Source organism: Entamoeba nuttalli (genome assembly GCF_000257125.1).
Source record: "Entamoeba nuttalli P19 unplaced genomic scaffold asmbl_3953, whole genome shotgun sequence".
Taxonomy (NCBI): domain Eukaryota; phylum Evosea; order Mastigamoebida; family Endamoebidae; genus Entamoeba; species Entamoeba nuttalli.
Window position 1 is genome coordinate 1 of NW_008576450.1, and position 15627 is coordinate 15627.

The 15627-nt window shown below is 25.4% G+C and overlaps 10 protein-coding genes across 10 annotated transcripts; 4 read left to right on the plus strand and 6 right to left on the minus strand.

The window, feature by feature from the left end:
• Positions 1-1429: 1429 nt before the first annotated feature.
• On the plus strand, positions 1430-2233 carry ENU1_087150 (dinuclear metal center protein, YbgI/SA1388 family protein; the record flags this gene model as incomplete). Its single annotated transcript, XM_008858900.1, has 1 exon — positions 1430-2233. One exon carries the CDS (start codon positions 1430-1432, stop codon positions 2231-2233), a length of 804 nt encoding a protein of 267 aa, XP_008857122.1.
• Positions 2234-2286: 53 nt separating this feature from the next.
• ENU1_087160 (hypothetical protein) lies at positions 2287-3525 on the minus strand (the record flags this gene model as incomplete). The annotated part of the gene is made up of 1 exon (XM_008858901.1): positions 2287-3525. One exon carries the CDS (start codon positions 3523-3525, stop codon positions 2287-2289), a length of 1239 nt encoding a protein of 412 aa, XP_008857123.1.
• Positions 3526-3672: 147 nt separating this feature from the next.
• Positions 3673-4194, minus strand: ENU1_087170 (hypothetical protein; the record flags this gene model as incomplete). The annotated part of the gene is made up of 1 exon (XM_008858902.1): positions 3673-4194. The coding sequence occupies one exon, from the start codon at positions 4192-4194 to the stop codon at positions 3673-3675; it is 522 nt and encodes a 173-aa protein (XP_008857124.1).
• A 102-nt stretch (positions 4195-4296) lies between these two features.
• Positions 4297-7401, plus strand: ENU1_087180 (SPRY domain containing protein; the record flags this gene model as incomplete). The annotated part of the gene is made up of 1 exon (XM_008858903.1): positions 4297-7401. One exon carries the CDS (start codon positions 4297-4299, stop codon positions 7399-7401), a length of 3105 nt encoding a protein of 1034 aa, XP_008857125.1.
• A 36-nt stretch (positions 7402-7437) lies between these two features.
• On the minus strand, positions 7438-8184 carry ENU1_087190 (hypothetical protein; the record flags this gene model as incomplete). The annotated part of the gene is made up of 1 exon (XM_008858904.1): positions 7438-8184. The coding sequence occupies one exon, from the start codon at positions 8182-8184 to the stop codon at positions 7438-7440; it is 747 nt and encodes a 248-aa protein (XP_008857126.1).
• Positions 8185-8267: 83 nt separating this feature from the next.
• ENU1_087200 (hypothetical protein) lies at positions 8268-9629 on the minus strand (the record flags this gene model as incomplete). Its single annotated transcript, XM_008858905.1, has 1 exon — positions 8268-9629. One exon carries the CDS (start codon positions 9627-9629, stop codon positions 8268-8270), a length of 1362 nt encoding a protein of 453 aa, XP_008857127.1.
• A 121-nt stretch (positions 9630-9750) lies between these two features.
• Positions 9751-12141, plus strand: ENU1_087210 (DNA replication factor Dna2 protein; the record flags this gene model as incomplete). Its single annotated transcript, XM_008858906.1, has 1 exon — positions 9751-12141. One exon carries the CDS (start codon positions 9751-9753, stop codon positions 12139-12141), a length of 2391 nt encoding a protein of 796 aa, XP_008857128.1.
• A 196-nt stretch (positions 12142-12337) lies between these two features.
• On the plus strand, positions 12338-13249 carry ENU1_087220 (hypothetical protein; the record flags this gene model as incomplete). The annotated part of the gene is made up of 2 exons (XM_008858907.1): positions 12338-12496; positions 12557-13249. 2 exons carry the CDS (start codon positions 12338-12340, stop codon positions 13247-13249), a joined length of 852 nt encoding a protein of 283 aa, XP_008857129.1.
• An 86-nt stretch (positions 13250-13335) lies between these two features.
• On the minus strand, positions 13336-13899 carry ENU1_087230 (LIM zinc finger domain containing protein; the record flags this gene model as incomplete). Its single annotated transcript, XM_008858908.1, has 1 exon — positions 13336-13899. The coding sequence occupies one exon, from the start codon at positions 13897-13899 to the stop codon at positions 13336-13338; it is 564 nt and encodes a 187-aa protein (XP_008857130.1).
• Positions 13900-14299: 400 nt separating this feature from the next.
• On the minus strand, positions 14300-15198 carry ENU1_087240 (RhoGAP domain containing protein; the record flags this gene model as incomplete). Its single annotated transcript, XM_008858909.1, has 2 exons — positions 14300-14839; positions 14899-15198. The coding sequence occupies 2 exons, from the start codon at positions 15196-15198 to the stop codon at positions 14300-14302; spliced, it is 840 nt and encodes a 279-aa protein (XP_008857131.1).
• Positions 15199-15627: the final 429 nt, after the last annotated feature.

A 15627-nucleotide genomic window follows, 5' to 3' on the forward strand; every position in this document is an offset into this window, starting at 1 on the left:
GAAGCTATTCTATTAATACTTAATTAATTAAATTCTATTCTTTTCTTCATCAAAATAAAGTCACTCAAATTATTAGAATTATTGATGTATATAATTGTTGTTAATGTTTATATAATTCAAAGCATCGACTTTCCATTTCACTATTTATTGATATATCATTTCTTCTTGATAAACATCAGCATTGAAAATGATTTTTATCTTATTTTACTATTTATTGATTGAATAATAACTGATGTTAGTGAATAAATATCTTTTAAAACATTCATATTTTATGTTACTACCAGAAGACAAACATTATATCATTCAACGATTAATAATCATAAAAACATGAATATTCAACTGATTTAACTTCTATCGGTATTGTATTTCATTATTCTATCATATTTGTATGTTGTATATTTTTAATTTACTCTTTTCTTCTTTCTCTTTTAAATATATTGATTATTTTAATTCATACATTATCACTTATTTATTCTTCTATCTTCAATTATTTTATATTCTTCATTATAATATGAAATTATACAATAGTATCAAATAATATTTTTGAATAAAGATTTAATGAAAATTAAAATGAATTTGTACATTTTTCATTGAAATATTTTAATTCCATTTCTAAATTAATAAATCATTAATATTATTAAAATTCATAATTATTATTGAGTTAAATCGTTGTTTCATTCCTTCTTTATTATTTTATTTTTGAACTTCTTTTATTTTTGATATTATCTTTTCTTCATTTTTATTATTAATTTATCATTAAAAATAACCTATTTATGATAAATATGTTGATTATACTTTCTTTATATTGAGAAATGAATGTTTTATTTTCTTCATTATGTTTTATTTCTTTTGTTTTAATGTATTTTCAAACATTATAAATTAATTATTCTTCAATTAAGTTATTTGACTTTTATTTTGTTTTAATTAATTATTAAAAAGACTCATTCTTTATATTGTTACTTTGAGAAGAAATAGTCATTAACACATCGTTTTGTTTCATCTTCAATATAAATACTCGTTTATAATTCTCTTCTTCTTGATAACACTAATCTATGTTCAGTTTATAACAATCATTATTTAAGATGCATCCAATTTGTTTATTAATACTTCAATATTATTAAATATTAATAAGTAAAACTTTGTCATATTAAATAACTAATCTGATACCATATTAAATATAATAAATAATACCACTTTCATAATCATCATTTCATTATTATTCACTTATAATAGATATTAATAAACATCAACTAATTGGTATTAAATGAATGTTGTTTCACAAAATAAAATATCATAATCAAATGGTAATAGCTAATAACTCAATGTTGCATTTTTATTAATATTTGTGTGTGTTTATGACATACAATCTTCAAATCTAAGAATAAAAAAGTTAATAAAATAAAAACAAAAAACTCAAAAATATTAAAAAATGAAAATTGAAGAATTTGCTAGTTTATTTGAAAAATATTATCCAAAACAATTAGCAGAAAATTGGGATAATACAGGAATACTTGTTAATTCAGAAGAAGAATTTAGTTTAGTGCTTGTTTGTATTGATATAACTGAATCAGTTATTGATGAAGCAATAAACAAAAAATGCAAAGCTATTCTTTCATATCACCCAACTTTATTTAAATCTTTTAAAAAACTTGTTCCTGAAACTCGTTCTCAAAAACTTGCTCTTCGATTGTTAAAAAATGGAATTAGTGTTTATTCACCACATTCTGCTTTAGACTCCGTTAATGGTGGAATTAATGACTGGCTTGCTTCTCTTGTTTTAAATGAACCTGTTTCATTAACGTCAGTACCAAAGAATACTACAGCAATTGAACCTAGCCAAAGCGATATTTCAATTGGAAGTGGTAGATATGTTACATACGATACTCCAATTACTATTGATGAGTTTATTGATCGAATTAAAAATGGGTTAGATGTTCCTTTAAGGTATGCCATCCCTTCTACTAAAAAAGAAATTAAAACAGTTGCAATTTGTTGTGGAAGTGGATCTATGATGTTTGCTAATAAATGTGCTGATGCAGTTTTAACTGGTGAAATGGGTCATCATGAAGTTCTTGAACACTTAGAATGGAATACTGCTGTTGTTTTATCTGAACATACAAATACCGAAAGAGGTTATTTAAAACATTGGATTCCTAGACTTTCAGAGTTGTTCCCATCAGTCACTTTTTACCAATCAGAATGTGATGTTAGTCCATTAGTTTATATGGTCTAGTCTTGATAAAACAAAACACAGAAATAAATGAATTAATGAAGTAAGTTTTAGTCTTAACACGCTTTTTCATTTATAATTATTGGTTGTTCTTCAACTTCATTTGTTTGAGTAGTATCATCTTCTTTTTTCCAATATGACTCTAATCCTTTGTACAAATTATCAACTTTAACAGCACTTTTAATCATCCAATCCCCTGTGATATATGCCGCAATAGTCTCTGAGGTATAAACACCAAAGCCTGTATTTATTGTTTTTCCGGGATGTTTAATATTAAATTTTAATGCTTTATCTACAACAACATGTTCTTTCCATTCTTGGAATGATGGTGCAGCTAACCACTCCTTTAAAAATTCCATTCCATATTCACTAGCAGGGGTTGAGGCTATTTCATTCCAAGAAACAATGGAAATTTTTTTAGCAAATGGAGTTATTGTATTTAACAGCCCTTGATAATACCATTCAATCATTTGTATTATACTAATAATATTTTTACGTTGATAAGCCTCTTTCATTCTTACAATTAATAATTTATCCTCTCTGGTATCAGCAATTACACCCTGAATTTCTTTTTGACAAGAAACTTTATTTGTGTCAAGATTAATCACAACATCCCAATCCTTTGTTAATTCACTGAATATTGGATTTGACGTTCCAATTATATAGCCTTCTGTTCCAATAATTTTGTCAATCAAACTTCCTGGGAAGTGTGGAATAATAGGATGATTTGCGGTGTCAAGTTGTAATGGAAATCCAAGAGCTTCATTTGATTCTCTATTTGGTTTAACAAATACACCTGGAATAGAACACATTAAGAATAGAATAGACAACGATGAATCTGATGGTTTTGATGAATAAACAACTGTTTTAAATGGAAGCAATAATAATTTCATTAGTTTAATAATAGAAGAAAACAAATTTTCTGGTGGGATAATTGGTTCTGGTTTCAATGGAGAGTTATTCATAGAAGTATAAATTGACGTTAATAATTGTGGACTTGGATGTGAAAACAATGGGTAGTATGCTTTTAACAATTGTGATAATGGATTAAAAGAAAGAGAGTTCGTTAATAATACAAGACAGTGTGATGGATAAATCATTGATATTCCAAACATTCTTTGTACTGGAGAATTTGATGGAACAACAAAATAACATGGGTTACTTTCAGTGTCAGGGAATGCAAGAGTTGGTAAAATATCAAACATATAAGGAGAGTCTTGAGGAAGAGGTGGATAGGCATAAATTTTATTTTCACCACGAGGGATATAGACTAAACTAGTAATAATTTGTGTCATTTCAATAACTTTGATCATTTTTAAGATGAAAATTTTCAAGTTACTATCTCATCCATTGATGACAGATAAAAAACGCATTTCTCAGAAATAAAATCACTAAATGAAGAATGTTCAAATAATAACAAAACATAATTTAATAACAAAAATTTAATAATTGTATTGTATTGATGGTGATGGACGTGGTGAATATCTAACAAATCTTAATAAGGAATGTCCAACACAAAGACAGTAAGTTGAATGAGTCTTGTGGAGAGTCTTGTATTTAGAAGCAAGTCCTTTGTTCCAATAACCAAACCATTCATTAGAAGTACAAAATAACTCAACTCTGTTTAATGTATCAATACATTTGACTGGAGAAGAAAGAAGAGAAGAGACAATAATAGCAGAATATTTTGGAGTAAAATTATCTTTTTCCAATAATTGTTGTATTTCTTTTTCATGAAGAATAGTAATACTAACTTCATTACTCTGAAAGAGTAAAATGAATTGGCTTAACTTAGTTAACTCCTCTTCACTTAGTGGAGCTTTAAAATGAGTAGTCATTCTTCTAAATTTAATGACGTTTTCAATACCTCGTTGATTAACTTCTTTGACTTTAGGAAGAGAGTTTAATTGAACAGTGTGTTTAACAGAAGTAGAAATAATGAGAGGATGATGTTCTTTTGACATGATGAGATAAATTATCTCAAGAAGATGAAAAAAAAAGAAAAAACAAAAGATTTTATTCTGGAAAAAGAGCGAAGAACTAACAAATCAATAAACTTCAACTCAATGGAAAAAACAATCAAAACAAAATTAAATCAAATTTTTCAGAAATTGGCACCTAATGCTGAAATTAATTTTGATAGTTATGAACCAATTTTGCTACCTTATTATGTTGATGCTCTCGTTACTTCAAACAAACAAAGTAGTGAAGGGCAAAAATTATTACTTAAAAAATATACAGTTGCTGGAGAAACTAAAAGTGGTTTTTTAGAAAATGAATTTATTTTTACTAATGCCTTTCCATCAGTTAGAACAAATCTTGGAGCACATAGTGGTAAATATGTATTTCAAGTTATTCTCCAAACTGATGGACTTTTTCAAATAGGTATTTTTGAGAATTCAACAGTGTTTGATCGTACAAAAGGCATAGGAGATTTTACTGATTCATATGCATATGATGGATATCGTAAATGTCTTTGGAATGAAAAACAAACACCATTTGGACCAAAATGGAAGAAAGGAGATGTTGTAAGTATTTGTGTTGACTTTGATCAACGAAGAATTAAAATATTATTAAATGATCAAGACCTTGGAATTGCATTTGAGTCATTTGGAACAGAACCAATGAATAACTATTATTTTGGAGTTACTGCTTCTACAGGAGAAAAATGTATTATTAATTATGGAGAATATCCAATGTTATACAAACAACAAATAGGAGATTATTCACCTGTATGTCAACAACCAATTCAGTCCAGTTATAAAGAATGTGAAATACTTGGAAAAGCTATTATTGAATGTCTTAATGATGTTTCTAATGGATCTGTTTTAATATTAAATGCACTATTTGCAAGATATATTCCATTAATTGTAAATAGTAAAGTTTTATGTATTGAATATTTTTTACCATTATTAACTGAATGCACTCGATCAAATTCATTAGGAAGATTAGGTTCATTATTAAAACATATGGTTCATCCTACTGACCTAGAAATTATTGTTAAAACTTTAATGGAATGGTATTATATTATATCTACACATTATCAATTTAAAGATGATATAGTCATATCACTTACTAAAACACTTCTTGATATTATAAGTGAAATGATGGCAGTAGCATGTGGAGATCCTGATAAATTATATCAATTTATTGATATAATTCTATCTAAATCAACAACAGTAAGTAAATTCGATTATAAAAAAATGATTCAAGGAATTGATCTTTCACAACCACCAGAAGGATTAATGAATGATTTAGATTTAAAATATCAACAACAACTTGAACTTGATAAAAAGTTATTAAAAGCCCTTGAAACAAATCAATTATTAGATGACTTTGTAAACAATTATTCTGTGAGACATGATATAAATAAAGATATTAATAGTAATGAAGATGGAATGGAATTAACTATGAGAATAACGTATGCATTATTTTCTATGATATTAGATGAAACAAATCATTTTCAATTTAACAATGAATTTCTCATTAATACACCAAAAGAATATCCTGACTTTGATAGATTAGGAGGTACAATTAGTTATATTCAAAAAACATTTCCATTAGAAAAAAATAATGAAAGTTTTGAAACTAATAAACATATGCATCGTGCTATTCTTTTCTTTTATAATAATACCCTTCCATATTTCTTTAAAATGGAATTAGTATGTAGAAGAAATATTAGAATTATAAGTACATTAGAAAATAGTGTTGATTGGCTTAATTATTTATGGGAAGCTTCATTATTTATAATTCCTTGTAGATATCAAATTCAATTAGAAATATTTAAACAAATTGTTAATGCATTAGTCAGTACTAAAGGATTATTATATGTTCATGAACCATATATTTCTTCTATTATTTCATTATGTAAAAATTTACGTCAAAATATTTTATTTAATTATCAAAAAATTCTTATAAATGAAAACAAACAATTATTTGGTGATTTTATTAATACATTAATATCATTTTTAGGAAATACTTTCATTGTTAAACCAGGACTAAAAACAACAATGTTTATGTCCATTACTTATACAATGGCTAAAAGAATTGAATTTATTGACTGTGTCTCATTAGAAAATAAAAGAATTTTATTCAATTTTGCATTTGAGTCTTTAACAAGTGATGAAGAAGAAAGGTTCAGAAGAGCAATTACTTTTATTAGAATAGGAATGCCAATTCCTTTTTATGTATTAAAAAAGAATATTGCAGCTTATCCAAGATATCGTAAAGTATTTAGTAATTTATTACAAGAATATTTTAATGATGATAAAACAATAATGAATACTCATAATATTGTTTTTGATTATGTATCAAAGAGTTTAGATAAGATATTACTATTATTAGATAAAGAACGTCTCAGTGGACAAGAAGAAAAAATGTTTGAATCATTGTCTAGTAGTTTAATAGATGGAACAGATTTAATGGATGGATTATCATATCTCTTTGGTAAAATATATATAGACCATACACTTGCTACTAAATTTTTACAATACTTATCGTTTGTGTTATATCAATGTTCTGTAAGAAATTCTATTACAACAAGAAGAGGAAAACAAATTTATAGTATATTTTGTTCATTAAGAATATTATTATTAGATGTTCTTACACAAATTTTAAAAAGTATTCCAGAAGAAAAAAGACTTGAATGGTTATTACAAGATGGTATAATAACATTAGAAATTAATAAAGGGTTAGAAGGAATTGATTTATCTTCTTCATCAATACTTTCATTTGAAATAGAATATCCAACAACAATTTGGGATAGATGGAGACCAACTACATTTACTGATGACATTATTACTAATTTAAAAGTAGAAGAAAAACATGCATTAGAAGGAATTGATAATACTCTTAAGTTCTTAAAAAATTCATTAAATGAATTAAATAAAAAACATATAAAAAAAATAGTTATTACACCAACATTCCAAGGAAGAGCATCTAATAATTCATTTGAAATGGAAGTAGAAGAAAATGAAGATCAATTATGTTTTATTTGTTGTAGTAATCCAGCTGATACAATTATGCTTCCATGTAAACATAGTGCATGCAGAAGTTGTATTGAAAGACATATGGAACATCATAATGAATGTTTCTTCTGTAAAACAAAAATAGAAGGATTAAAGAAAAGAAGTGAAATGGGAATGGAAAATGAAAGTGCAACAAAGAATTAAGTTAGTAATTCTAATTTTTTAAAAGGTTTTTGTTTTTTATTCCCATTGAATAGCAGCAAAATTTCTAATTTGGAAAGTCTTTTGATTACCAGCAAATAAACGTTCTCCTTTATAAGTAGTGTCGTGATACATAGATGCAAATCTAATATGTTGTTTACTTGTAGTATTATTACATATTACAAAAGCATAATTTTCACAAACTTCTGTTATTTCATCATCACCTTTAATCATAATAATATTATGATTATCAACTCTTGGTTGAATCATTGTAGGTGGTACAAGGTGTGGATTTCTAAGTGTAAATATAAAATGTTTACTATCTTCATTAATCCAAGTATTTTGTTTATCTGGCATTTTACTAAAATAACCACCAAAAAGCATATTATTGTTTGTTTCACATAAAAGCATAATATGTTCTAATCCTTTAACTTTATTAAAGAATTCTTTAGCTGTAAATAAATCTTTATCGTTAAAATATGTCACTTTAAAGTCATTCATTCCAGTCCATTCTTTTAATTTTTCAAGATGCTTTGGTTGTAATGAAAGTCTATTCATTAAATGTTCTTTTCTTCCATCTTCTCCTTTATTAATCTCTTTCTTTTCTTCTTTCTCCACTTCTTTCTTTTCTTCTTTTATTGAGTCATTAGCTTTAGGAACATTTGAAACAAGAGCACTTGCTGCAGATGTCATTGTTTGAATTTCATTCTTTTCACTAACAAAATTGACAGTACCAAAATTGTTAAAAGTTTCTATTTTAATAGTTTTAATTGAGGTATCACTCATTCTTAAACAAATCTTTTTTCTTTTACAGTTCTTTTTACAAAACAAAAAAAAATTTAAAAGGAAAAACACTAATAATAAGTAACTTAATCAATAAACAATTTGTTGTTTTGTCTCACTTCAGGAGTTAATAAAATACCGTCTAATAATAGTGGATTTATATTCGACAAATTTGTTGTTCTAGGATAACAAAATAAAATAATACTATGAGAATCAAACGATGATTGAACGTTTTCAGTTACTTCATGAATATGAGGTTTAGGAGGAATTGTTACTATTTGGTTTAAAATAACAGAATTAATACTTTCTGCTATTGGTTCAAAAAATGAATTTGATGGAAAAATAACACATAAAGTCCATAGAATTAATAAGAGTCTAAGTAATATTTGAGAAATAATAAATATTGGTAATGTTTTATGAATTGCACAAAGAATAGCAATATTATCGAGGTATAAAAATATCCAAAATGTTATTAAACCACCAATTAGTAAACGAGAAATTAATATTTTACGTTTTAAATGTGAATAATTATTATTGTTATTTGTTAAAATATGAAATTGAATTACTTTAGTATTTAATGAAAGAGTTGATATTACAGTTGGAATAATAAAGAAAAATGCTATAGTCAAAGCTAATAAAATAAAAGAGTCATTAATAAAACAATAAAGTAATAAACAAACAGAAAATAATAATATTCCCATAATTAATGTTTTACAATGATTAAGTGGAATAAACTTATAAATTATTAACCAACCTTTTGTTATAAAAGTAATAAGAAGAGTTAATAAAATATCACTAAATGATTCAAGTAATTTACAAATAGTCATATATCGATATTTAGGAATTCCTGTCATATTATAATGAATATAATAATAAATATGAAGCCCTTCTTTCATACACAAAATTAACATAATTCCTACTATAATAAAATGAATAAATGATGTAGTATTATGATATATTAAATAAATAATTATTACTATTATTATTGTTATAATCCAAACAATTTCTATTGAACAACTTGCAATATAATTCTTTAATTCACTTATTGATAATTCAGACAATCCATTTCTTAAATGTAATGTATAATTTAATTCAATATTTCTACTTTTTCCACAATGAAGAATATAAATTCCATATTCATCTGGAATAGTAATATTAATATTTAATATCGTATTTCCTTTAGCCAAATCATATAAATCAAAACTTTGACATTCTTGTTGCATCTTTTCACAACTTGTCATTTCTCCATTACTTGGAATTTGACATATTGTAATAGTTGTTTGAATCAATTCTTTCCTTCTACCGTTATATAAATTAAAAGATAAACTACCATTCGTACCAAACTGAAACCTTGTAAGTTCATTAATTTTATTTGGACAGTCTTGTCTTCTCTGAATAATTAAAGAAAATGATGAAATAATAAAGAGGTTTAATAACCAAACAAACATGACAGTTTTATTTTAAAGATTTTTCTGTGACGAATAATTAACTATCTGTTGATTATTTTTATTATTTTTCTTAAAAAAAAAACTAAAAGAAAAAAATATTTTATTAAAAAAAAAAGTGGTTATGCTCGTTAGGAAAAAAGTAACTCAAAAGAATTGGAACCTTTATATTCGTTGTGAAGTTGTTGCTTTATTAGATGATGAAAAAAATCTTAAAAGATATAAAGTTGAAGAACAACAAGAAAAAAAACAATTTATATTATATTTGGATGATTTATGGTATGACACTTCACTTAAAGTCGGTGATTTTATTCATCTCATTTTTTTAGAAGAAAGAACAAAAAATTCTCTTCCAAACCCTTTTATTCTTAATAACAGAACACCTATACTTCTTATTCAAAATCCTGATTATTTAATTAATACTACTAGCACTGTAAGTAGTACCTGGTGTAATAGACAAACAGTTATTAAAAATTATCTTTTTCTTGATGATTATTATGAAGCAACAACTTTAGGAACATTAATTCATGGAACAATTCAACATATTCTCATTACCAACCCACCTGAATTTAATAAAACAATATTTAAATCAATGATAGAAGAATTAAGTGAAGAATTATTAACAAAAATTTATGTATTAGGAATTACAAGAAAAGAATTTATTGATCATGCAATGGAATTTTATGATACTGTGAATAACTGGTATCAATGTTGGAAAACAAAAACTATTAAAACAAGTCTTAACCGTGAAATACACTTCTCAGAATTTATTGCTTCTGAACCTCAAATTCAATCTCAAATTTTTGGTTTTAAAGGTGCAATTGATATTTTGTTGAATGACTCAGAAGGTGAAATTATTGTTGAAATGAAAACAGGAAAACAAAAAGAAGAAAACTTCGGACAAATTGCTTATTATTTCCTTCTTCTTAGTGGATTCCTTCAAAAACCTCACCACCAATTTAGAGGATTATTAAATTATGTTCATCGTCAAAATAATAACTTTGTTCAAGTTGTTCCAACAGTTCCACAATTAGTTGCTATTACTCAATTAAGAAATTCACTTGCAGTGTATTCAAAGAATATGACAATACCAAATGAGGATGAATGTATAAGAAGAGAGATTTCATGTAAATATTGCCAAATAACAGAACATTGTGGTTTAATTTGTGAAAATGATGGAATAAATTATAATAAAAGTGCCATTCAACATCTTAATTCATTAGAAAAAGCATTTTACTTTAAATATTTAAACGATGTTCGTTTAGAAATGAAACGAATTGAAACAGAAAATCAAAAGCGATGGTTATTTCCAAATGAAGTTAAGTCAATTGGAAGAAGAATGAAATTGATCAAAAGTGAATGTACAATGAAATTTCCTGATTATTACATTTATACATTTGAAGGAGAATGTATTTATGATGAGTCACTTATCTGTGTTTCAACAGAAGATGGGAAAATAAATATAATTAAAGGTTATATGTTGCCATTTGAAGATAATGATATTATTAGTGAAGAAAAAATCACAGATTGTGATCAACAGAATAGTAATCGAAGTATAATCTCTGAAGAACAAGGAATTGAACAAATTCAAGAAATTCGATTAAAAAGAGTTAAAATAAGAACACCTCAAAGAATTATTATTTCTACTCTATCTTTATTTAAACTGGATAAATTTTCTGGAACAAATGCATTACAAGTTAGTATGACAACAGTTGGTAAATTAATGAGAAATGATGATGATATGAAACGGATTAGAGATTTTGTTATTAATTCTAAACCATGCCCTGTAATTAATTTTAATTTAGACTTAAGTCAAACTCAAAACATTGATGATATTCTTAATGAAGACGAAAATAATGGTGATGATGATCTTGATTGGATTCTTGATAAATTAAATATTTCAGAACAAACTTTAATTCAAAAACAAATAAGTGAAAAAGATGACTTCTTATTAAATTCCCTTTCTTCTTCACAAGAAATTACACCAATAACTGGATTATCTTCAAATATGATTCTTTCAACAATTGAAACATTCTGTTCAAAAACACACCAAAGAGTATTTGTTACTGCTTCAAATCAAACAGTATTAGATAAATTATATGATGTTTTACCTAAAGAAAAAACACTAAGACTCTCTACAATAGATGATTTACTTCATATAAACCCTGTTATAGAAACTGTTATTAATGAACATCCAATAGTTCTTGGATCATTTCGTGAGTCTTCAAAGAAAATAACTCAAGCTATGTCATTTGACATTGCTATAATTGCAGATGCAATCAACGTTAATGTTGTACAGTCATTAAATGTATTTTATTTAACAAAAACTGTATGGTTATTTGAAGGAGAAAAAATATCTCATTTAAATGAAACCTCACAAATAGAAAATCAGAGTATTTTCTCATTGATGAGTAGAACAAGCCAATATTCAATGTCAACATTATTAGATAAAGAATATCAACTAAAACAAATAATAGACATAGAAGATTTAGGAGATATTGATGACTTTCTTTAATCAAAATTTTTTTATTTCAATTTATGACTAATTTTAACCCACAAAAAATACTTGAAAATCACTTAAAGAAAAAAGTGAAATACTATAAAGAAATTATAAAATAATACTTCTTTATTATTAAAACTCAAATTCATTTTTACAAAAATAACTCTTTCAAACAAATAAAACTAATAAAAATTATTCTTATTGTGTCATTATGCCTAAATTCCTTGATTATTTCAAGAACCATGGTTCTCATAAGTTTTCATTCCAAATTATGACAGTTATCTCAATATTCTGTTTTATACTCTCTCTTATTGCATTTATATATCAATTTGTATTCTTTGGAGAGTCAGATTCAGACAAGGGACTTTATGTTTGTTCTTCTTTTTTTACTTTCTTCTCTTTTTTATTTCTTTATAATAATCAATTTTAGATGAATTTAACTTCATCGCCAATGAATGGTACTTGTTCTTCTGAACCATTTGACTCAAATACTCCACTTGATTTTACATATAAAACAGAACAAGGAGAATATAGTTTTACTTGTATGTATCCATTATTTTTCCAAGTTATTGCACATCTTGCAGTAATCTTTTTAGTTACAACTCTTTCAATAGGATCATATGTTTTTGGTTTAATACTCGTTCAAAGAAAAGGATTAATTTTTGATATTGGATATGGTATTGCATCAATTGGAATGGCAATTATTGGTGTTGCAGAAGTTTGTTTAGCAATTAGTTCAAATAACTTTTGTAAAAATGACTTGTTAAGTCAAGTTGATTTTTCATTAAGTCAAATACAACCTACAGGAATTACCTGTCATTTCCAACATTATGTTGCATTTGGAATATATCAGGTAATTATTGGTGTTATTACATTCCTCCATTCTATTTCAGTTGGATATTTCTATTTGCATTATCGTAAACAAAAAATTGAAGAAAGAAAACAAAATGCTAAACCATATGAAGACCTTAAATTTGATGATTATGGTAAAGTTGTTAATAAAAACTTTGATGAAGATGGGAGCCAACCAATTGAACTTACTCAACCACTTGGTTCTCACGTAGGTACTGAAGAAACACCTGCAAATGATTCTAGAACAGAACATGCTATTTTAGCTGATTAATTCAATTATTGGTATTATTGATAATATTTTCTCTTTTATTTATAAAAAACTTTTAAAATTGAAAAGAAAAAAAATATTTTATTCTTTCATTTCTTCTCTAATTTGGAAATGACAGCTTCAAGACGTGCAAAAACATTATCAACTTGTTCATTTTTAATTGGTTCACTTGAACTAATTCCACAACTCTCTAATTTTGAAACAATTCCTTCCATTTTATCAAGAACCTTTAAAATACTATCAATTTGATTCTTAATTTCAGGTGAAAAAGTAATTTCTTTCTTTACTTCAGCTGGTTTTGTTTCTTCTTTCTTCACTTCAACTGGTTTTGTTTCTTCTTTCTTTACTTCAACTGGTTTTTCAGTTTTCTTTTCAACATGTTTTTGTTCAACGTGATGTTCTTCATCTTTCTTTTCCCAATCAGCACTATGTTTAGTATAACCAAAACCTTCATCATAATTACCTTTTTCTCTGAACATTTGTTGGAAATGAACCTTACAATAATAAACTCCATGATTCTTTGCAAAATTAGCACCATTTAAAATTTTCTTACAGACACTACATCTAAAACAATTCTTATGCATAGTAATACCTTCTATTTTAATGGCTTCCATTTGATAAGCCTTTTTACCACATACAGGACAAGTTGACATCTTTATTTTGTTATTGAGATTTTCTCCTTTTTTTTTAAGTTTATCTCGACGTTAAAATTGAACTATTTTTATTTCTTTTTGAATAGATTAATAAAATATAGTTTACTTTATTATTATTTATTATTTATTTGAAAAAATCTTTTCTTTTTTTTTTTAAAGAAAAGAAGATTATGAAAATAAAATTCAAATGAAAAGACACAATAATAAATAATCATTGATATAATTCAGAACAAAACAATAAATATTGGAGAAGTACTCCATTTATTTTTAAAGAAGGAGAGAAGCAAATTAATAAATTTTTTTCTGTCATTTTGTTAATTTGTGAAAGTTCAAGAATTTTCATCATTAATTCATTTAACAACTAACTTAATGAATATTTAATATGACAAAGAATGTATTGTTAAAAACAAACTGATAAAATAGTAAACACAGGAAGAGAAAGGCAATGAACCTCTTCTTTTAATATTTGAATTGTTTCACTTCGAGATGTATTTTGAATTCTTTCAACCATTTTATACATATTTGTTTGAGGTATTAGTCCATGTGGTAATGAACGAAAGAAGTATTTTAGTAAATTAGAAATTGAATGAATTGAATATTTTGGAAAGATGATTTCTTCTCCTTTATTTATTAATTCTCTTATTTCTTCCATTTCAGATGAATCACCTGATAATCTAAAAAGTCCTTCTGTTTCTGTAATCATTGCTAAATATTTAATTGATTTATAAACAAAGTCAGGAACTTGTAATCTTTTTGGGTCATAAAAATGAGCTAACATTATTATTTGAATCGAATTTCCAAATAATGGTAAATATGTTATTTGTAATACACTTGAGTTAGACTTCAATTGGTTTGTTTCAATTAAAGATTGAAATGAAACACTACATTGTTTTATTAATATTCGTGTTGCAACCCTGAGGAAGAATTTATTCTTATTAATCTATTATAATTATTATATTGTTTATTTTTATTTAATTAAATAATAACTAAAATACAAACAAGACATAATACTGGAACTCCATACACTCCTGTTAACATTATTGTATCATCTTCTTCTGTTGATTGGATTGATGAAATAATAGGAATAACAAAATCTACTACCCCTTTATTATTTTTGTCGTAAAAGATAAAATGTCCATTAAAAATTGAAACACAATATTCTTTATCTTCATCATGCCATTTCATGTTTTTATTATCATATGATAAATTCATACATTCACATAAAATAGGTTCTTTCTCTTTTCTTTTATTGAAGAGTAATTCTAATTGTTTTGTGATTTTGTGGTTAGAAGAAATCATGGTGTTTCTGTCTGTAATTCTCTAATTTTATCTATTCTTCTTTTTTTTTAGTTTTTCTGTAATTCCTTCATTTTGTTTTTCTAAATAACAGTTTTCGAATTTTTTTTTATTATAATGGATTTTGAAGTGATGATGAAAAAAAATATTATCTCGTTAATGATTTAACAAATCATTCCTTAACTTATGATTATATTTAGAAGGTAAAAACAAAACCAACTTACATGTTTTGGTGAAATAAAAATAATGATTCTTCATAATTAATATGAAAAGGATTGAGATTTCTCGTGCATCTTCTCAAGTAGGAACATTCTTCCAATACATAATTTAAAAATAATTCATTTTCAGGTTGAAGATTTACTGAAATAGTAAAAAAATAGTTTCTTTTTAGTATTCTCTAATAAAAGAACAAAAATTGAATTTATTCATCTA